General features: G+C 51.7%; 2 protein-coding genes across 2 annotated transcripts in view; both read right to left on the bottom strand.

Annotated features, from left to right (window-relative positions):
* The window catches only part of tecta (tectorin alpha), a 51,075-nt gene that overhangs the window by 22,231 nt on the left and 7,424 nt on the right, over positions 1 to 21,420 (bottom strand). Inside the window, exons 10-19 of the mRNA XM_084448365.1 lie at positions 8,754 to 8,805; positions 8,331 to 8,492; positions 7,863 to 8,150; positions 7,266 to 7,403; positions 6,958 to 7,123; positions 4,994 to 5,406; positions 4,069 to 4,639; positions 3,104 to 3,705; positions 1,970 to 2,540; positions 796 to 1,469 (exon numbers count right to left, since the gene is read on the bottom strand). Of these exons, the coding sequence (XP_084304491.1) occupies positions 796 to 1,469; positions 1,970 to 2,540; positions 3,104 to 3,705; positions 4,069 to 4,639; positions 4,994 to 5,406; positions 6,958 to 7,123; positions 7,266 to 7,403; positions 7,863 to 8,150; positions 8,331 to 8,492; positions 8,754 to 8,805 (3,637 nt within the window). The remainder of the gene's footprint in view (positions 1 to 795; positions 1,470 to 1,969; positions 2,541 to 3,103; positions 3,706 to 4,068; positions 4,640 to 4,993; positions 5,407 to 6,957; positions 7,124 to 7,265; positions 7,404 to 7,862; positions 8,151 to 8,330; positions 8,493 to 8,753; positions 8,806 to 21,420) is intronic.
* LOC311314160 (tubulin-specific chaperone cofactor E-like protein) lies at positions 16,732 to 21,369 on the bottom strand (the record flags this gene model as incomplete). Its single annotated transcript, XM_084444496.1, has 2 exons — positions 16,732 to 17,642; positions 21,335 to 21,369. Coding segments are annotated over 2 exons (372 nt in total), but the record flags the coding sequence as incomplete, so codon positions are not given.

Genomic DNA, 21,420 nt, shown 5'->3' on the forward strand with positions numbered 1-21,420 from the left:
CCCCCCCCCAAAAAAAACGCAAAATTTCTATGTAAATGTCCCCCCCAAAAGTTGGATACAGATCCCTCCACTGGTTTTGTCATCCCCTCAGATCTTTGCGTGGGTTTGTGAAGCCCTTCCAAATGTCGCTCAGGTCAGCCTCTCCTCCGAGCGAGCCCGGTCCAATCCAGCCCGATAACAGACGCCCATTGAAATAGGATCCGCCGTAAGCCAATCAAAGAGGAATTCACTCTGCTTGGTTATTCTATCAGCTTGATTAGAAATAACTCCCTCCTCGCACATTCGACAACTGGAACCTTCACAAGTCATCAGTTGTACTGGCGGGCTGTATGTCTGTGTGTGTGTGTGTGTGTGTGTGTGTGTGTGTGGGGGGGGGGGGGGGGGGGGGCTGGGGGGGTATACACTCTGAAATGAAAATTGTCAGGCACCTTTTCATTTTTCAGTTTCGTTCTCTGAAAAGCCCTGTACGAATCCAGCTGCTGTTCTCTGCATGTGCCCTTCCTGATACACACACACACACACACACACACACACACACACACACACACACACACACACACACACACATACACACACACACACACATTCACACACCACTGGCGGTAGCCGCCATGCAAGGTGCCACCCTGCTCTTTGGGAGCAAATTGGGGTTCAGGGACCAAGGACACTTCGACATGTTGACAGGAGGAGCTGGGATTCGACCGCCGACCCTACGATTGTTGGACGCCCAGCTCTACCTCCTGAGCCGCAGCCGCCTTGAAGAAACCCCCACCCCACACACACACACTCACTCACCGTGATGGTGTGCTTGTAGGTCCTGGACACCTCGATCTCATAGTCGTAGACCTCCAGGACGAAGCCCCTCACCCAGATGGCCTGCCCCGTGTCGCGCTCCTCGTTGCGGGCCGCCAGTTTGAAGCGGGGGAAGGCGCCGGCGGCCATGTTTCGCTCCCTGTCCCCGTCCTCATCCTCCTCCCCACCTCCTCCTCCTCCTCCTCCTCCTTCGCAGCTGCTGGTGGCCATCCTCAGGGTGCAAGAGCTCTGCAGCTCGAACGGCACGCCGCCGAACGGCAGGAAGTGGCCGTAGCCGGCCGCCACGCACAGCGCCTCGGTGCGCGGCTGGCAGACGTAGAGGCCCTCGCTCTCCCGGCAGTACTCGTCGGCGTGGCACGGCGCCGGCTGGCAGGAGACGGCGTTGTCCGAGCCGTTGCAGAAGCAGCGCTCCTGGCATTCCCAGTCGGTCCAGAAGGTCTGGTTGGTGGCCAGTCGCCGGCGACCCCCGTGACCCGGGCATCCGCAGTCGCTCCTCGCCACGCACAGCCCCTCCCGCAGGGCGTAGCCCTCCTCGCACTGGCAGCCCTCCTGGCACGGCAACGGGCACGGCTCGGCGGGCTCGTCCAGGTTGGCGCAGGTCAGCGGGCACGCGTCGGTGCACTCGTCGAAGTGGCTGTTCTCCGGGCAGGGTAGAGCTATGAGGGGGAGAGAGATAAAGAAAGAGGGAGGGAGAGAGAGGGAGAGAGAGAAAGAGGGGGAGAGAAAGAGGGAGAGAGAAGGAAGAGGGAGAGAGAAGGAGGGAGAGAGAGGAGGGAGAGAGAGAAAGAGATAGAGAAGGAGGGAGAGAGAGAAGGAAGGAGAGAGAAGGAGGGAGAGAGAGAAAGAGATAGAGAAGGAGAGAGAGAGAAGGAGGGAGAAAGAAGGAGGGAGAGAGAGAAAGAGGTACAGAGAGACAGAGGGAGAGAGAGAGTTAAAGTTAAAATAAAGAAAGAGAAGGACTTAGGAACAGCCCCACAGAGTGGTCAATCAACAAAAGACCACGCAAGGATTTCCCCCCACACCATCCCAGGGCCAAAACATAGTGTGGATAACCACCGGTCTCTCTCTCTCCCTCTCTCTCTCTTCGGTGTAGTCGAGTGTAGTCGACTACACCGAAGTGTAGTCGAGTAGGACGGTGGCGGCGGCGTCGACTTACGGCAGTTGGCGGCGCTCCTCCAGGCGGCGAGGCCAACCTGCGCGTCCTGGCAGGCCGAGGCGTAGGCCGCCAGCGAGGAGCACAGCGCCGAACGGTTCCCCTCCCGCACGCACATGTTGTACAGGCAGTTCCTGAAGAACGGCGAGGGGTTCACGGCGGCGTGGCACGCCAGGAACGAGCTGTTCCCCGGGTCGTTGATGTTGCCGCACATCCACGGGCTCTGGTACAGCCGCAGGTCGGTGCACGTGCGGTACAGGTCGTCGCAGTCGCCGTTGCAGATGAGGTCGTCGGCGATGGCGCGCCAGCCGTCGGCGAAGGCCTCGGCGGACTCGGCCGGCCGGCCGCTGGGGAGGCGCAGGTCGTCGCCGGCGTCGCCGTTGAAGAGGCCGCACAGGCCGCAGGTGGCGTTGTAGAAGAGGGTGGAGACGGAGACGTTGAGGAGGCCGTGGCGGGCGTAGCGGACACGCAGCAGGTCGCCGTACTCCACCACCGTGGCGTTGCCGGGGGCGCGGTATATCGTTAGGATCTCTAGAGGGTGGACATAGGGCAGCGCAACTGGCTCGCCGTTCAGCTGGGAAATGTCGTTGTGTTACACAAAGTCGCCTTAGTAAGACTTTTCACAGGACTTTACTATCGTTCAAATCACTGCTACGAAGTAGTGCTGTTATTTATTGTCTACATTCTTAAACTCTACGTATGAAGGGGTAGTGTGCTCTTTTGGACATTTACCCCTATTTTTGGTCTGTCTACCATGAACCTGAAACATAGAGACCTTAATTTCACTGATCGTTCCAGTATTGAGAAAGCTGCAGTTTTTCTGCAGACTCTCACTGGGCTACAATGAGGCACCTATAAGTGAGTTGGAAAAACTATGATAAATGTGCTTTTCTGAGACGGGAAGCACATTGTGTAATCTTACCAGTCTCACTATGCTCTCCTGTGAAATGTATCCCAATCCGAATATTTTTACATGTTTGTCATGGCTTGGACATACTGTAAGAATTCCCCTGGCACTTGTTTTCACTGCTTCCATGTAGGACTATGTGCATGTCATGCCAAACACCTAAAAATATTCAGATTTCAGCGAAAATGATAATGATTGTGAATTCCTAATCTGACCGAAGTAGCGCTTACCTTCACCGTATCGAAATCGGAGCCGCCCATCTGGGCCTCAAGGTTGGCCACGCGCACCACCACCGGCCTGACCCAGGTGGGGCCCTTGTTGGCCAGCCGCCTGCCCATCTTCACCTCCACGGCGGACACGTTGGGCGGGGCCGCCCCGCACGATCGCAGCAGGTAGTAGGAGCTCTCGTCCGCGAAGGTCAGGGAGCCCCCGTCGAAGGACGACAGCACGGCGTTCTGCCCGAGGGAGCACACGCCCTCCCTGCGAGGGTAGCAGCCGAGCACCCCTGTCTCGGCCGCGCACACCTCCCCGTCCCGGCACGAGTCGTTGAAGCACGCCACCTCCCCGCCGGCGCCGCAGACGCAGCGGAGGGAGCACTCGCCGCCTTCGCCGGCCCAGAAGGTCTCGTTGCGGGGGTAGTAGAGGCCGTCGCGCTCGCAGCCGCAGTCGTCACGGCGGACGCAGCGGCTGCCGCTCAGCACGTAGCCGCGGTGGCACTGGCAGCCCTCGGTGCAGGGGTGCACGCAGTACAGGTGGGCGGTGAGGTCCGAGCAGGAGGCGGGGCAGGCGCTGGTGCACACCTGGTATTGGCTGAACTCCGGGCACGTCAGGGCTGAGGGCGCAGCAGGGATGAAGGGAGGGTGTGAGGTGAAAAAAATCGCAGGAATAGGTTGTGTAGGTAGTTGTTACTGTATAATGCAAAATTATTCATTATACTTATATTTATGTGCTAAAGTGCTAAATTATGGGATACTTTCTATGCGGTTTAGATTCAAAGGAGCCAGATAAAAGACATGCTACTCAAATCCCAGGTCGTCACCACTGTTTAAACACCAGGTTATCATTGCTACTCAAACCCTGAGTCGTCGCTACTTATCACTATAGGTGATCAATACTTCTCCTTGGGTATTCATGCCGCTACTCAAACCCTTGATAAAGTCAAGGCGATGGATCTGCACGCGCCAAGGGGACCCACCGCAGAAGGTGCGCGACCTCCAGGGCCGTATGGTGACCCCGAGGGCCTGGCAGGCCAGGGCGTAGGCCTGGATGGCCTGGCACAGCGTGGTGATGTTGTCCCGGTTGCTGCACATGTCGTAGACGCAGCTGTAGACGAAGGCCATGGGGTCCACCACCGCCCGGCAGTCCCTGAAAGGCCCGTCCGTCTTGTTGATGATGCCGCAGTAGTCGGGGCGGAAGTAGAGGGCCTCGACCGCTGGGTCGCAGGCGCTGCAGTTCTGGGAACAGCCGTCGTTGCAGCGCCAGTCCGTGTCCTCGGAGCGCCATCCGCCGCCGAGTTCCACCACGCTCTCCGCCAGCGAGCCGTCGGGCAGCACGGGGTCGTCGGCGGGGTCGTCGTTGTAGTTGCCGCACAGGCCGCAGGTGTTGTTGAAGTAGGAGCTGGGCAGGGAGATGGAGGCGTAGTGCTGGCCGTCGTAGGTCACCAGGAGGCCGAAGTCCGTCTCCAGGGCCACGGCCATGCCGGACTGGTACACCCTGACCGCACCAAGCTGCAGCTGGACGGGCAGCGTCTTCGTGAGACCGTCGATCTAGACAAAGCACATACAGTTGGATGAGATTCGGGAAATTGATGCAATACAACCAGGGGTGGTAGACTCTTACCCCACCTCTGTAAAATGAGTCTGAGAGTTTATTCTGCTATTTTCTGATCAATTGGGTTCCACCAACCAATCAATGACGGAAAACAAGGTGGGTAAACTCTGCACTCGACAAAGTTTACCCACTACACCCCTGAATACAATGGATATATAAATGACATCACAGCACATCAATTATGATCCAACATATGATTAAAATATTCCACACTTTGTCTTGAGACGGAATCCACCACGACTATTGCGCAACAATAATAACAGTTGCAACTACGCTAACATTCCCCTCACCTGCACGGTTCCCTGGCTTCCTTTGGGCAGGGTGACGCGGTGGTTGTACACCTCCACCGTGACGTCACGGAGCCAGGAGACGCCGCCCACCCCCCGGTTCTCGTTCTTGGCCTCCACGCTGAAGAAGGGCAGGCCGGCCACCTCCCAGCACGGCCGGGCCAGCAGGTAGGAGCAGGTTCCCTGGAAGTGGTACAGGAAGCCGTCGAAGGTGTGGTAGTGGGGGTCGCCGAACACCACGCAGGTGCTGGTGCGCGTGGGCTGGCAGTAGAAGGCGCCCTCCTGCTGCTCGCACGTCTCCAGCTGGCCGCACGGCGCGTCCTGGCACGTGACCTGGTTGTCCAGGTCCAGGCAGCGGCAGCGCTGGGAACACTGGTCTGAGAGCCAGAAGACCTCGCCTCGACGGTAGTAGCGCCCTGGGTAGGAGGGAAGGGAGACAGACATAATGACCATGGTCCTACTGTAGGCCTACTTATATAGCTTATACTGTAGGCCTACATAGTAAATACCTTATAATGTAGACATACATGATTATATATACTTTATACTGTAGGCCTACATACAGTACAGTGCATCCGGAAAGTATTCATATCCCTTCAGTTTTTCCACATTTTGTTGTTACAGCCTTATTCCAAAGTGGATAAAAAAAATTTTTTCCTCAAAGCTCTACACACAATACCCCATAATGACAAAGTGAAAAAAAAAAAATCGAAATTTTTCCAAATATATTTAAAATATATATATATTTTTTTAGCTCAGCTAAATATTGTTTCCACTGATCATCCTTGAGATGTTTCTACAACTTGATTGGAGTCCACCTGCGGTAAATTCAATTGATTGGACGTGTTTTGGAAAGGCACACACCTGTCTATATAAGGTCCCACAGTGGACAGTGTATGTCAGAACACAAACCAAGCCATGAAGTCAAAGGAATTGTCTGTAGACCTCCGAAACAGGATTGTATCGAGGCACAGATCTGAGGAAGGGTACAAAAACATTTCTCCAGCATTGAAGGTTTCAACGAGCACTGTGGTCTCCATCATTCGTAAATGGAAAAACTTAGAACCACCAGGACTCTTCCTGGAGCTGGCCGGTGGCCAGACTGAGCAATCAGGGGAGAAGGGCCTTGGTCAGGGAGGCGCCCAAGAACCTGATGGTCACTCTGACAGAGCTCCAGTGTTCCTCTGTGGAGATGGGAGAACCTTCCAGAAGGACAACCATCTCTGCAGCACTCCACCAATCAGGCTTTTACGGTAAAGGATTAGACCCTGGCCTGATGGAAGTCACTCCTCAGTAAAAGGCACATGACTTGGAGTTTGCCAAAAGGCAAATAAAGGACTCTATGACCAAAACCAACAAAGAAACAAAATGTTCTGGTCTGGTGAAACCAAGATTGAACTCTTTGGCCTGAATGCCAAGCGTCATGTCTGGAGGAAACCAGGTACTGCTCACCACCTGGCCAATATCATATCTACAGTAAAGCATAGTGGTGGTGGCAGCATCATGCTGTGTTGATGTTTTTCAGCAGCAGCAACTGGGAGACAAGTTGGGATCGAGGGAAAGATGAATGCAGCAATGTACAAAGATCCTTGATGAAAACCTGCTCCAGAGCGCTCTGGACCTCAGACTGGGACGAAGGTTCACCTTCCAACAGGACAACGACAGACTTGAACGTGATTGAACATCTCTGGATGTACAAGTACACCCCCTTGGACATGATGCTAGTATGTCACAGGGACTCACCCCCATTCTAACCCTTGGTGCCAAGCAGGGAGGCATTGGGTACCCTTTTTTATAGTCTTCAGAATTACTCAGCCGGGGATCAAACCCCCAACCTCCCAATCTCAGGGCGGACACTCTAACCACATGGTCACTGAGCTGGTCACACATACAAATAGACTTTTGAGATAATCCATCAAAGTCGTCAGAATGAACTGCATGTCTTTTTTTTTTTTTTTTTAACTCACCGTTATAGCTGCAGCCGTTGGCAGGGTCTATCAAGTCAGTGTCGACCCGGAACACCCAGCGCCCAGGCAGGTTCACGTTGGTGGTCTGCTCGATGTTGACCACGTCGTTCGACCGCGACCCCGGCAGGTTGAAGAAGTGGCCGATGTCTCCTCCGTTGAAACCTGACTGGAGATGGGAAGGGACCGGGGTGAAACGTCAAGTCATTGCAGATGTTCCTTCAGAGAGGTGGCGAGAAACCATTTTGTCTTGTTAGTAATGTGTGTAGTATTTGGTGAAGTGTGTTTGGGGCTTCAGGATTTTTGAATACCTGTGCCGTTGTCCCGCCCAAACCCGTCAGGGGATCTCCTCCGCTGGCCGTGCCTGTGCTCCAGGTGATCTCCCCGTAGTTGAACATGGAGAAGTACGCTACGCCGTCCGATATCAGCACCGTCTGAAACGTGTTCACCTTCACAGAGGCGAGAAACAACAGGCCTCCTTTAAAACTAGTTCAAAGGCATTTCTTGCAATAACAGAAAAACAAACGCTCCCTGTGAGACCAAACACAGACCAGCCACCTGGGTGTCTTGACCTTTCATAATTCCAAACAAATAGGCTACTTCCCGATCAGACAAAATATATTTCCCCCCCGAAGCGCAGGTGGATTCTCATACTGGCCCGGCTACAAAGAGCACCATTCTCCTCACAGTTGGTTTTATTAGTGGAGAGGAAACCAAGACTCTCAGGAATCTTTGAAGGATCTTTCGGGTCCAAGTTCAGGTAACACTCTTTTCTCTCTTTGTGTGTGTGTGTGTGTGTGTGTGCGTGTGTGCGGTGGCATTAGTGGTGGTGGGGAGGTGTGTGTGTGTGTGGGGGGGGGGGGGTGTTGAGCATCGTAATCACATCGAGAAGCCAATCGACGATTTACCGGGGTTGTCTGACTGCCTCCGTAGAAGGTGACCTGGTTCCACGTCGTGATGAAGACCCAGGTGGCGGTGAAGGACGGCATGTTCCTGAAGTACTTGCGAATGTCCTGGGTGGCCATCTCCAGTAGCTCCGGGTCGGTACTCTCGCGGTAGAACACATCCCCGCGGATGCCGTTGTGCACATCTGCCCACAGCGGGGCTATGAAAGACCTGCTGTCGCTGAGGGGGAAGGCCTCCGGGGTGAACTGACTCACCTGGACGTTGAAGGAGATCACACCGTTGTTGTTGACCTGTAAAGAGGGGGCGTCGTTGTCATTATACAGATGATCTTTGTTGAATAGACCGTTACATGAATAATCAAATGATAGATTGCGTCTATTTATACGCTAGGTGACTCGTGGTGGAATATTTTTCCCTTATAAGGTAATGCTGGTGGAGCTCATGAGAAGAGAGTGTGGAATCGTGCTTACATAGATGGTTCGGTACTGGTTGTTGAACAAGATAAAGGGAATGAGTAGAGTCAGTTCAGATGAACTCCCATCATCCATCTTCGGGGTCTCCATGTCCCGGTGGGCGGGACCAAAGGGGTACAGGATATCCAGAGAACTTTCTAGAAGGAGAAGGAGAGAACGCTGTCGTAGACATGAACATGAACGCAGATTTCCGAGAGGATCAAGTAAGATCAATGCTCTGTTTGATTTACCAGAGAAAATAATAAAAGGTATTGACTGGGAGAGATAGATCTCAGATATCACAAGAACAGAAGGTTGAGCACGACAAAGGGGGACGTTACTCTCTTATATCTGACTAGCACACTGTGATTGGACTGCGGCGGTGTGTTCAGACCAACTGGGAACACTGGAGAGAACGCTTCACCCACCTCCTCTCTGAACAAAGACACCAAAGAGGTGGAGCAGAATGACCGGAGCGCCTGGTCTGACCATCCTGTGGAGGGAGGGGGGGGGGGGGGGAACAGAGACAGAGGCGGAGCTGAATCAGACGGAGGACAAGCTCCCAGGTTGGGAACACTTGAATGGGTTGGTTAGGTCTTGTTTCTATGACGCCTTAGCTGATAACTCAAAGTGGTCGTTGTTATTCTTTGCAAGCCAGTGAGTTGTTATCGTCTTACTGGCCCTGCTAAAAGGGTCAAAGTGACTCACCACCACAACAACTTCTCATAAACAATACAGTAGACAGGAATGGTGGGGAGCAGGAACAAGGAGGCCAACGACACGTAACTTCTTTAAGATCAGTCTCCGAGGTCTCCCCTGAGGAGCAACCCCCCCCCCCCCCACCCCCCTACCCCACCACCACATCCCGTCAGAGGAGCCCTGAAAAGGCACCATTATGCCTCGAGGAACAATGTGTCAGGATCACGTTCTCCTTACGGTCCCGTGTGAGTGGAGCGCGGCGGGAAAGCAGGGGCCCGCTCGGTGCCAGGGACCCCGGGGCCGGCCCAAACCCGCCTGACCCATTCTGCCCCCCAGTGTCTTCTGGTCTGAGCGGCGGGGAGCTGCCTGGGACCTCATTACCAGCGGGTCTGTTTGGGAGGCATGTCTTGTTAGCCGGAGGGCGGGGGACTGTAAACAGTGGGCGACTAATGGCTCTAATCGAGCAGGCTTGAATTGCCAGGTTGCTTTCTGAGGCCCTCGGGACGCTGTATTGGTCCCTGGCCTGGCTGGCTTCCCATCGCCAAACCTGAATGTACTGAACGTACAGCGAAATTAACCACCAACGTGCAGTATGGTTAAAATACAACACTGTGTTGAGTTGGAAGTTTAACATTTTAAGGGGAATGGTCATGTCGTCGTCTGAAATTAACAGCAATTCAGATTAAATCCATGATTTTCACCCTTCTTTGCAACTGCTTACTTGAGACAGATGCTTGAAGCATCTCTCCGAAAGTGTTTGGTGAAATATTGCCCAAAACACTCAATTACCCAGGCTCCCCGTAGGCGCTGTAATTGGCTAGTGATTCATTAATAAGTAAATACAATTTTAGCCCCTTGAATGTTTGTACTTGAATATACAGTACATTGTTTTTTCAAGGATCAAGGTATGTAACTGACATTATTCTAAAGTTGATCCTGAGGTAATGTGACTACAGGGTCTCTGATATCCACTGTCATCTCCTTAATGTGTGTACAGTATTTAGTCTGATGGTAAATGGTGCTCAGGTGTGCCAGGATTAGTGGAGCCTGGTGAGAGAGTATGATGGTGCAGTCATCACCCTGTCATCACACTTGATCAGTGCACAGATTAACACAACTGCCATTTTCACTCCTTCAGTTGCCTACATATTACCTGTCGCATTTACCCCATACAGTTCCAACAGTCATAAAGCCTGTGGGAAAGCTAACAGCAGCCAAACCAACGAATGGGGCTTCAACAGAGCTACAGTATGAACAATACCTAAGAAAGTAAAAAATGACATTTTCATCATTACCTGTTGCTCAGTAGAGGTCTGTTATCTAAACATGTAACCCATGACACAAAAATATCATAATTTAAATGTTTGGTACACTGTTAAGTCCCCATAAATATCGACAGAACATTGAGCTGCTTACATAAATGCTACAGGATAAATAAAAGTACTACAGGTCTACCACACACCCTCAAACAGCTAGGAGATGTCAACGTGCCTGTTAAGGGGTAGGATTGAGCTCCAGGTGCCGGTTACCTGTCTATCGACGGAGGCGCCTGGCGGCGTCGGCTGGTCAGGAGTGGGAGAGAGGCGGGTAGAGAGAGGTCACTCACCTGCTGTCGGCACACCTCACCACGCTCAGCGGGCTGCCTCCACCACACAGCAGTGCGCCATTCGACTGGGAAACATCCAGCAGAGCTTAAAACACCGAAGGGAGGACTGGGTTGGTGGTGATGGAAGGGGGGGGGGGGGGGTGGAGGAGGAGGAGGGGGGGTGGATGTCCCAACAGAGGAGCGCTTCTCGTCTACTTCCACGGGATTACTGTTAATAACCAGAGTCCCCAAAAACAAGCAAATCCTCGCCGCGGGCGTCCATCGGATATCAGGCGAAAATGAGGAGAACAGATATTCCTTGGACCAGGTGAGCGGAGAAAGCGTCCGGCCGAGCTCTTGGAAGGGGCTGCAGGTAAATGGGCAGGTGCAAACTTTACCAGGGATAGTGTTCAACTTAATCTGAGATCAGTGTTTGGTAAAGACTGGGGAGGGGAGGGGGACAGTGTGTTCAGGGAGAGGGAGAGAGAGAGAGGAACTATGTAAGAGAGAGAGAGAGAGAGAGAGAGAGAGAGAGAGGGGGGAGAGCAAATGAGAGAGATTCTGAAGATGGGGGGAGGGAGGGGGGACTATGAGTAAGGGTAAATATTGAAACCAGACCGTTATTTCCCTGCAAGCATGGAAGTTAAAACGTCCTGAACAAAGAGGATTGCGGACATAAATGTCAGCTCCTTGGACCGGGCCCTGGTTCTGGGGCAGCCCTATCGACAGGGTCCACTCTGCGCAAGCTAAGGCTTTCCACCTGAGTGCACAGACAAGCCAAAGCAGTGGCAGTCTCACTCTGGGGGCATTTATGGACCAGAAAAAAGCGAAACACCCACACACACTGAAACCCTGTTTTTCAAGACCAGGGGTAGCTAGAGTTACAGAATTAACATGAGTCACTTAGGACGCGCTGGGACTTCTTTAATTAGGGACGGCCTCGTTTACAAGGACACACAGTCGCAGTTCATTTCCATAGATCCTGGAGAGATTAGGATGGGGGGGGGGGTCGCAGGTGGATCCAGGCTGATGGGGTCTGGGAAGGAGAGGGGAGTCAGTCGGGTCTTTGTTTGAGAGGGGACAGTGGAGGTAACCAGAGAGGGGGGAGCAGGACGTGTGAAAGGCTGCAGGACTGAGGGCCGACCTTGGGCTCCCATTAACCAGTGTAGGGGCCCTCAGTGGAGGATTCCTTTACACCTCCCATGCCTTGTTGTGTAAATGCACAAATACTCTTAACCAACCTGTGAAAGAGAGTGACACACAAAAGCAGACAAAAACAACATGACCCCGGACCCGGGATTCTCCCGTGCTGCGGTTGGTGTTTTAGGAAATGTCGAGAGATGGAGAAGTGGGAGAGATTGAGATGGTCCGATAGACGGGATTTTTCTCTCACTTGATCTCCCTCTTACTCACTCGCACACAAAACGGTGCAACGGTTCATTGGGCCGATACCGGGAGGCCCATACCGGGAGGCCCATACCGGGAGGATAACAGCCTTTCTTAGGGGCGGCTGTAGCTCAGTTGGTAGAGCGGGTCGTTCAGTGATCGAAGGGTCAGTGGTTCGAATCCCAGCTCCGACTGTCCACATGTCGAAGTGTCCTTGAGCAAGACACCTAACCCCAAATTGCTCCCAATGAGCAGGTTAGCACCTTGCATAGCAGCTACCGTGAATGGGTGAATGAGAGGCCATTGTAAAGCGCTTTGAGTGCCGCTAAGGTGGAAAAGCGCTATATAAGTGCAGTCCATTTACCATTTCTCTCACTCCCTCTGCTCAATCTAACTCAATGGGACATGGGAGCGGTGTTGTGTAGTACAGTGGGGTTGTCAGATTGGGAGGTTGGGGGTTCGATCCCTGGCCGAGTCATACCAAAGACTATAAAAAATGGTACCCGACGCCTCTCTGCTTGGCACTCAGCATCAATGGTTGGACAGGGGGTAAGTCCCTGTGACATATTAGCATCATGTCCACGGGGGCTGTACTTCAAGGGGTTGTACATCAAGCTGCCTCACGTTAAGGAATCAGGCTCCTGCCCTATGGGCCACTAGGCTCGAGAACCATTGGTTCTCAGGGCTACTTACTTACAGTGCAGAGTAGTCCAAAACAGAGATTTGAAGGTTCATGTAAAATGTTAGCCCCTATTCACATGCAATGTCACAAATATAGATATCATCAGCAAATAAAACCCAAACCCCCAAGGAACTGGAAACACTCCTCTGTTAGCCCTTTTCCACCAAAGGAACTCTGGTTTGTAAACCGGTTCGTTTCAAAATTCCTGGAACCTTGGTTCTGTCCAGAGAACGGGCCCACGTTTCGACCAGTTTTGAGCCGAACCGTTGTACGTCAGCCCACGCCCAGGATGTCGTCACGGTTTGCACTGAAAAACCTACTATTTTGTGGTGCCGGTTCGGAACCAGCTTTCGGGGTCCCAAACTCATTTCTTTTTGGTCAAAATGTTCGGAACCATTCAAAATTTGGTTCGCGAACCGGCACCGAACCGGTTCCCTCTTGGTGGAAAAGGCCTAAGGGTGGGAGAGAGGAAATGCACTCTGGGATCTGCTCTTACCAAATCAGTTGGTGAGGTCACAAGGTGCATGGGTAGGAGATTTCAGTGCAATGCAGGAATTTTGACGAACAAGCAAAGTGAAAGGTCTTTAAAGACAGGATCATTTGGTTGTGGTTCACAAACAAATAATGTCCGGTTCTACCAGAAAGAGGCCGAACATTCTCATGCCATTGAGTGAACAGCATCACGTAAATGGTTTATGAGGGGCGGACAGCGGGTCAGGAAGCATCAAAAACTCACTTGGAGTGGAGAGTGCAACAAGCTTGACCCTCTGAAAGAAGAGGTCCTGGAGTGGATTCTGGGTGATCTCAGTTCGACGGTCATCCAATCCCTGAAGTGGGCCACTTCATATCAACCCTCTAACCGCCCCCTACGCCCAGCAGTTGGCCTTGCCCTGCCCTCGTCTCCTCTCTTCCCTCCACAATGTAGAACCTCCTTCTGGTAACCCAAACCTCCTTCCCCCCAATGACCCCCTTCTGCCGGGTGCACAATGGGCTCCGTTCAGCCCTACCTGCCCTCGCTCCAGCTCCATAATGCAACGGGACGGATCGGGATACCGACGGCCAGGCCAGGTCTTGGGTACGGGACAAGACGTGAGGAGCTACTAAAACAACTGACCCACGCCACCTTCCCACCTGAACCTGACCCTGCATTAGAGAGCAGACTATTGCCCCAGTTGGGTGACCACCACCCCCTCCCCATCACCAATAGACCTGCAGCCTTCCCTCTGAGCATCAGTGAAGACCCAGGCCGAGGGTTGGTGTATCAGGCAAACTATCAGCATTTGACGGAGGATCAAGATAAGTTCCGCCAAACCAGGCTTGTCAGGACCAGAGCTTTCTTTGTCGCGGGTGGAGGGGCTTCCAGCACCTGAAGGTTTGGTGACACCAACTAAACCTGATTATTTCACAGTCAAGTCGTTGAAGTGATCTGCTGTTTGCGGGGGACTAGACTGACTCCAGCTAGATGTCTTGAATTTAGTGATGCCGTCACCGCCTACTGCATGCTGTATGTTCACTTTGGCAGCAAGTGCCAAGAAAAGAGGGCAAATACAGGGAGTGATACTTCAAAATGAGATGTCTGGTAAAATATGTAGGAAATATCGGCCAAACTACATCATGAGCGACATGAGAGACTGGTACACAGCTCCATGAGAACAATGTCTCCACACAGCCATGCGACCTCAAGGTCAGATAACATCGTGACCAGGCAACTGACGTTACGAAGGTGAAAGCCAAGGAGAGACCAAGGGGCTTTCCGTACGGGAATCCCAGAAATGACATCATATACGTCTGTGAATCAGACGCCGCCGAGACGTTGGGTGACACCTGAACTAGCGCGACCTTGAACCCGCTGTGTGCGTTCCCGTTTGGGACACCGGGAGCACCCTTCGCGGCTAATCTCCACCCTCTAATGGGTCTTGAGCTCCTGTTAACACCCCACACCGGGATAGGGTTGCAAGGGGTTATCCTGAGAAGGGTCTGGTGGTGGGGGGAGGTGTTGGGACACAGATATCCCACTCAGAGGCACAGGATTAGACCCATTGTTGGGGGGGAACACAGAGGGGATGTCCTGGAAACCCTACACCTGACACGTATGGAATGGATCTGCCACTGCCACAGTCAATCATGCATACCAGAGAGACAACTGATAGGCGCTTCACAGTGGTTGTACTAAACTCACAAAATATTAAGACAATGAAATGGAGCTAGACTTTTATACAGACATTTAATAGCAATCAGCAGTGGAACAAGTGACACTACATTAAACACAGTCAGTCATGTTAGGGTGTGGTTATTTCCAGATTGATAGTCCTGTTAATAACATTCTTAAACTATCTGTCACCTTTCCATCAGTTAAATGCCAAGTAAGTTTTGCAAATCTACATCGATCCACCCGTTGAAGATCATTTGAGGGATTTTTTTGAGGATTCACCCGAACAAGCTTCACATATTATCTGGTACCGAGGACTTGGCATTGTGTTGAATTCTTTGTTGGTAAAAGAAAACTAAATCAATGATGTCAAATGAAATAAGACAATACAATAAAGATATATCCGTCAAAATACAAAAGCAAAATAGATGTTTCGTAAGAATCTCTTTACAGATAGCAAGGTGGTGGTAGAATGTCTTACACAAGCCATCTTGGAAACAGTGCTAGGAGTACAGTCATCTAGGACCTCATGACTTTGGGCAGATTAACATAGTGTACGTGTAGCAATGTCAATAAAAGACTGTGTGTTCATGGTAAATATATGGAAATAAAGAATATCCTGTTTCTGTAATCTCACGGTGCTTTCCTAAGGTACAACTTTTTGACCTACAAGGTCAGGTACATCAAGGTTGATGTACCTGACGAAGACCTTGTAGGTCGAAATGTTCTACCTTATTGAAGCACTGCGGGAGCATAGACACAGTGTGCAGATATTCTTCTATTTCCAACCGAGCCCTTTTTTCATTCTGCCCCTGTGGAAAAACGTAGATGTGCGTGCATTATTGGACTACATGGTAAATATGTGTACATATGTCACAAGAAAGACTATCAAAGAAAAAACAAGCAATTCCAACACCACACATCTGATTCAATGACAAAGTGAATTAACATTATGTAAAAACCTGGAATCTGCCCTAATTGCAGGCCTCTCATGGCCTGGGGAGATACATCCATGGGGGAGACCCTCCTGATCTCGCGAGCTCATGCCGCTCATACATTTGACAGTTTCAGTGTCACATATCAAACACAAACACAGTTCCCAAAAGTAAAATCCTTGTCCCATAGTAAAAGATGGTCCACTACTGAAATATCAAACTGCAACTCCATTCCCATGTATCACACATATTTTAATTACCCTCCATGCAAACACTAATGAATCATGACCCAGAATCAACCCAGAATAATTCTCCGAAACCAAGAGAAACACAATAATCTACAGAGTGGCAGAAGGCCGAAATCTTTAAGAAGATTGAAGAACCAAATGTTATACAAATGAAAAGAAAACAGCTAAAATACAGCCCAATGTTTCACATTTCTATGTAGATTTAACTAAAAAAAAAAGAGCAACAGCTGCCACAGCTGACGAAATCTGTCTCTGGGGCCAAATTGGGTGGCAACAAGATTTAAGTTATTTTTCCATTGGTCCGCTCCGGACCAATTGTGTTCTGTCATTCTTAAGGGTTGTTGGGTGACTGGGGGCCCAGTGAAGCAACAGACACTGTAGGTGTTGGGCGAGCGAGACGGATGTGAGGGAGACGGTGTGGGCGGGGGGAGGGGGGGGGGGGCTACTGGGGCGACCCCGTTGTAATCCAAGCGTGGGGGAAGTGGTGGTGACACAGCAGATGGTGTGTGGTTACGATACAGGCTGGGTCCACCAACCCCCCCAACCCCCCCCCCACCCCCGTCTCATGTCAGGAGTGAGAGAGCCGCTCCATTCATGACACAGACAGCAGGAAGACCTGGGGGAACATGAGCAGCGACTCCCTCCCCTCCCTCCCTCCCCTCCCTCCCTCCCTCCCCTCCCACCCCTCCCTTCCTCCCTCCCTCCCTCCCCTCCCACCCCACCTCTCTCTCTCTCTCTGGCCGGCTCGTCTCTCCGCCGGGGTCGTCTGTCTGAGTTCAGGTCAGTGCCCGTGTGGTCTGTGTTCCCCAGTCTTACAATACTCAACACTTGTTAGGGAATCACACTCAATACCCTCGGCCTGGAGGTTTCCTCTCAGGATACCTCTTAACGACGCCCCGTGTGAAAGCTGTAGAAAGGGGTTAGCCTTGGGTATGCAACGAGTGCTAAAAACAATGCAAATACACACATATCTCTGATAAAAGACTCTGAGAGCGAGTACTATATGTGCATATGTACATTTTTTTACAATTAAGTAGGATCCCTATTAATATAAAAAAAGAAGATAATTAACAATTATTTTTAAAATTTTTGTAAATATTTTTCTTTTATATACAATTATTAGCAATCCTTTTTATTTATAGGGACCCTACATAATTGTAAAAAAAACAAAACACAAAAAACACATATAAATAAAAAATAAAAAAATCAAATCAATCAAAACATAGGAGCTTTGTATCCAGTGGTGTTCAGTTTATAGTTCCAGAGGCTCCCGGCACACCCCCCCCCCACCCCGCCCCGCCCAGCAGTCTCAGGAGGAGGAGGAGGAGGAGGTGCAGCGGCTCTTCTCCTTGGGCACCACCAGGATCTCGTCCCCGTCGCGGATGCTGTAGGAGTGGAGCGCCCTGGCCCCGTTCTTCATCTCCTCGGGCCCCAGCCCCATGTGGAACAGCCTCATGCCCTTCACGGGCAGCTGCACCAGGGCCCTCAGCTCCTTCTTCAGCTCCCCGACCGTCTGGTCCAGACGCAGGCTCACGGCCTCCGTCCGCTCCCCCCAGCGCACCTCCACGCTGACGCTGCAGCGCGGGCTCAGGTCCACCTCCGCCAGTGGCGCCAGGCGGCCGTACCTGGCCGCCAGGTCGTGGAACCTGCAGAGGGGAGGGCGAGGGTTAAATGGTAAATGGACTGCACTTATATTGCGCTTTTCCACCTTGGCGGCACTCAAAGCGCTTTACAATGGCCTCTCATTCACCCATTCACACATACATTCACACACCAATGGAGGCAGCTGCCATGCATGCTAACCTGCTCATTGGGAGCAATTTGGGGTTAGGTGTCTTGCTCAAGGACACTTCGACATGTGGACAGTCAGAGCTGGGATTCGAACCACTGACCTTCGATCATTGAACGACCTGCTCTACCAACTGAGCTACAGCCGCCCCTGTAGCGGGTTACGTAACATGGAACCATAACAACCGGTTGCTGTGAGAACTGAAGATACTCTTATCTTGTCACGCATAAGCTAACGATTACCTCAAGGTGAGAAGTAGGGAAGTGAACTCAGCTAATGTTTGGAGTGGAGTAAACAACAACCAAATACGATATCAAACCAGAATACCTCCCAGGTCCGTTGGTGAAAGTAAAGGAAAGTAGGAGAACTCTTTTCCAAAATGGTGCTAGTCGGCTAGAGCAATTGTGTGTGCGTGCGCAGTGGTTTGAGAATGTGTGTGTGTGTGTGTGTTAGCAGTCAGTGTGCACGCGGAACACAGCAGTCTCTCTGCCGTGAGAAAGCTCCCCGCCCCCCCCCAGGGGAAGTCTTGGGATAGATAAGGACCTAGGAACGATTAAATAAAATCCTGGAAAAAAGCCCTCGCTTTCAAAGCTACTGTAACAGCTGGGCCAATCAAAGCAATTTCCCTTCTCCCCCCTCCCCCCCCCCCCCCAAAAAAAACTCCACAAAGTGGAGTGGCTGGCCTGGGTTTCAGCCCTAAAGCCACCAGCCTCGTCGGGGGAATTTCTCCTCGGAGGCAACGCCACACAAAGTGCCATTCTGTGAGGAGCCATTTCGCTAAAAGGTCTCATTTTAATGTGATAACGTGCTCCTATACCGCGGCAAATGACATTAGCGGTGATAACGCAGGTATTCCAAATGTCCTTTCTAATGCTATTTGGCATTCGGTAGGAATCCAAAAGTGTGTGGAATTAATACCCGTGTTCTGTGTTCAGCCAAGGTATTGGGGCTAATTCAGACGGTATCTAACCTAGATCTCTCCTGACTTTTCGTCTGATGTTTCTCTCTCTCTCTCTCTCTTTCATTTAATCAACTGGTTGAGAGATGGCGCGCTAAAAGGTTTGTGTTGCGTCGTTGATTTCCTCACTTCCCTGATTTGCCCACAATCCCCCTGTGTTCCGAACCCCCTCCCTCCACCTCCTTCTCGCCTCCTCCTCCCTCCTCTCACCTTACCCAAAGCCCGTCTCTCTCTACCTCTCCCTCCTCCCCGTTTCCTTTCCTTGAAGCCCTCTTTCTTGACTCCGCCTCTTTTCCACAGCCTAGTCCCCCCCCCCGCCTCATCCCCACACCTCCTCAATCAACAGCTCTCCCAAAGCCGATTAGGCCCGAGGCGTCCGCCGCTCCCTGTGTCTGTGTGCTGAGGACCGAGGAAGGGCTGCTCAGTTTATGGTTACTCAAAGGCAGCAGGGCTAGGCGGGAGGGGTGTGGGTGGGGGTGCTGAGGGGTTCTGCCCGGCCCGTGTTAGATCACCGCGGGCTGTTCTGTTCACCCGAGAGGCTGTGACCCGCTCCCCGGGGCTGTGATCTCGGAGGGGAGCCGGAGCGGGGACCGGACAGGGACCGGACCGGGGCCGGACCCGGGCCGAAAGGGGATAGCCTAGCCTAGCCCGGTCGCCCCGTCTGAATACTCCCGTCCGCTGCTCACGGACCGCGTCCGACACCCACACCCACTCACACACACACACACCCACACCCAGTCAAACCCAGCCCAGGACTCGCATATACAGCAAGCCTCTACACACTTGGGTCACTCCCAGATAGCAAGCGGATGTGTAATGATTCTGGGCCATATATGGGCCGGAACTAAGTCACAAGGGCCAGATCTGGCCTGTATATGGCCCAGATCCGCTTGCTATCTAAGATGGAGTACTGCAGGTTAACGGCAAAACGAGGGAAAGAACGACAAAAATACACTTAGAGCGTTTGACAGAGGGAAACAGCGAAAAGGGACTTGAGAGAATAGTGAAGGCCTTGGGGGAATTATTTTGCAGTACTCGGGACAGACTGACACCCAGGGGGGGGCGCTGTGTCGGTAAGGGTTCCTTTAGTTCACCAGTAAAGGTTTACGCAGAGGAAAAACAACGCTCCGACAAACGTCCACTCCTCCGTCCTCTACACACACATATAAATATAAAAACCCATGTCATAATCAGACAATTCACGGAGAAGCAACTGTTACCGTCAGCTCCTGTTACACAAGGAAATAAGTCCACCTTTAACCCCCGTTAAGGAACAGAGAAGAGAGAGAGAGAGAGAGAGAGAGAGAGAGAGAGGGAGAGAGAGAGAGAGAGAAGAGTGTAAAGGTACATAATATATCTACCCGCCACCTTGTGTATCGGTTTTCCGATCGGAGTATTCAGGGGACAAAGGACTCATTGAGTGGGGAGAGACTGGCGGCATTGTCTCCCAAAGGTTAGTCTCTCCCAGTCTGGGACGGCGCTCTCTCCCTACATTCTGCTGAGGTTAAGTGGAACGCGTCCGTCAGGAAGCGTGGGCCAATCGATTCCCATCGCGGGACCCCGAACCTTTTTTCCGCAAAGTTTCCATCGCGGCCCCTCCAGGACAGCGTCTTACCGGACGTTATGCGTATTAACGTTAGCGTCACTAAGGACGTTAACGGGACCGAGGAGAGGCGTTGGTCGGGGGTTCCCCAGGGTGCTGACTCAGCGGCCTGAATGGGCTTTGTCTGGTGTTTCAGTGGAATCCGCCCCAAACTTTCTCCTGAGACGGACGGCATTCTCAGATCAATGGTGATTCTCAGACCAATGGTGATTCTCAGACCAATGGTGATTCTCAGATCAATGGTGATTCTCAGACCAATGGTGATTCTCAGATCAATGGTGATTCTCAGACCAATGGTGATTCTCAGATCAATGGTGATTCTCAGATCAATGGTGATTCTCAGATCAATGGTGATTCTCAGACCAATGGTGATTCTCAGATCAATGGTGATTCTCAGATCAATGGTGATTCTCAGACCAATGGTGATTCTCAGATCAATGGTGATTCTCAGATCAATGGTGATTCTCAGATCAATGGTGATTCTCAGATCAATGGTGATTCTCAGACCAATGGTGATTCTCAGATCAAACATGTCACTGGATGGGACCCATATGTCCCACAGTAGGGTGTCTGAGGTAGCTCCACCCAAACAGATTGGTGTGTGTATGTAGTAGTAATAGTAATAGTAGTGGGCACTTTTGAGTGTCCGTATAAGTCCGTGTGTGTGTGTGTGTGTGTGTGTGTGTGGGTACATCTGAGGTAGCTCCTCTTCAGGACAGTTACGGTGTGTGTGTATGGGTGCGTGTGTGTTTGGTTTGTGTGTGTATGGGTGCGCGTGTGTATGGGTGCGTGTGTGTTTGTGTGTGTGTACCTCTGAGGTAGCTCCTCTTCAGGACAGTTACGGTGTGTGTGTATGCGTGTGTGTTTGTGTGTGTATGTGTGTGTGTGAGTGTGTGTACCTATGAGGGAGCTCCTCTTCAGGACAGTTAAAGTGTGTGTGTATGGGTGTGTGTGTGTTTGGTCTGTGTGTGTGTGTGTGTGTGTGTACCTCTGAGGGAGTTCCTCTTCAGGACAGGTAAAGTGTGTGTGTATGGGTGTGTGTGTGTGTGTGTGTGTGTGTGTGTGTGTGTGTAC

The sequence above is a fragment of the Borostomias antarcticus genome, assembly GCF_949987555.1.
Source record: "Borostomias antarcticus genome assembly, chromosome: 1".
NCBI lineage: Eukaryota > Metazoa > Chordata > Actinopteri > Stomiiformes > Stomiidae > Borostomias > Borostomias antarcticus.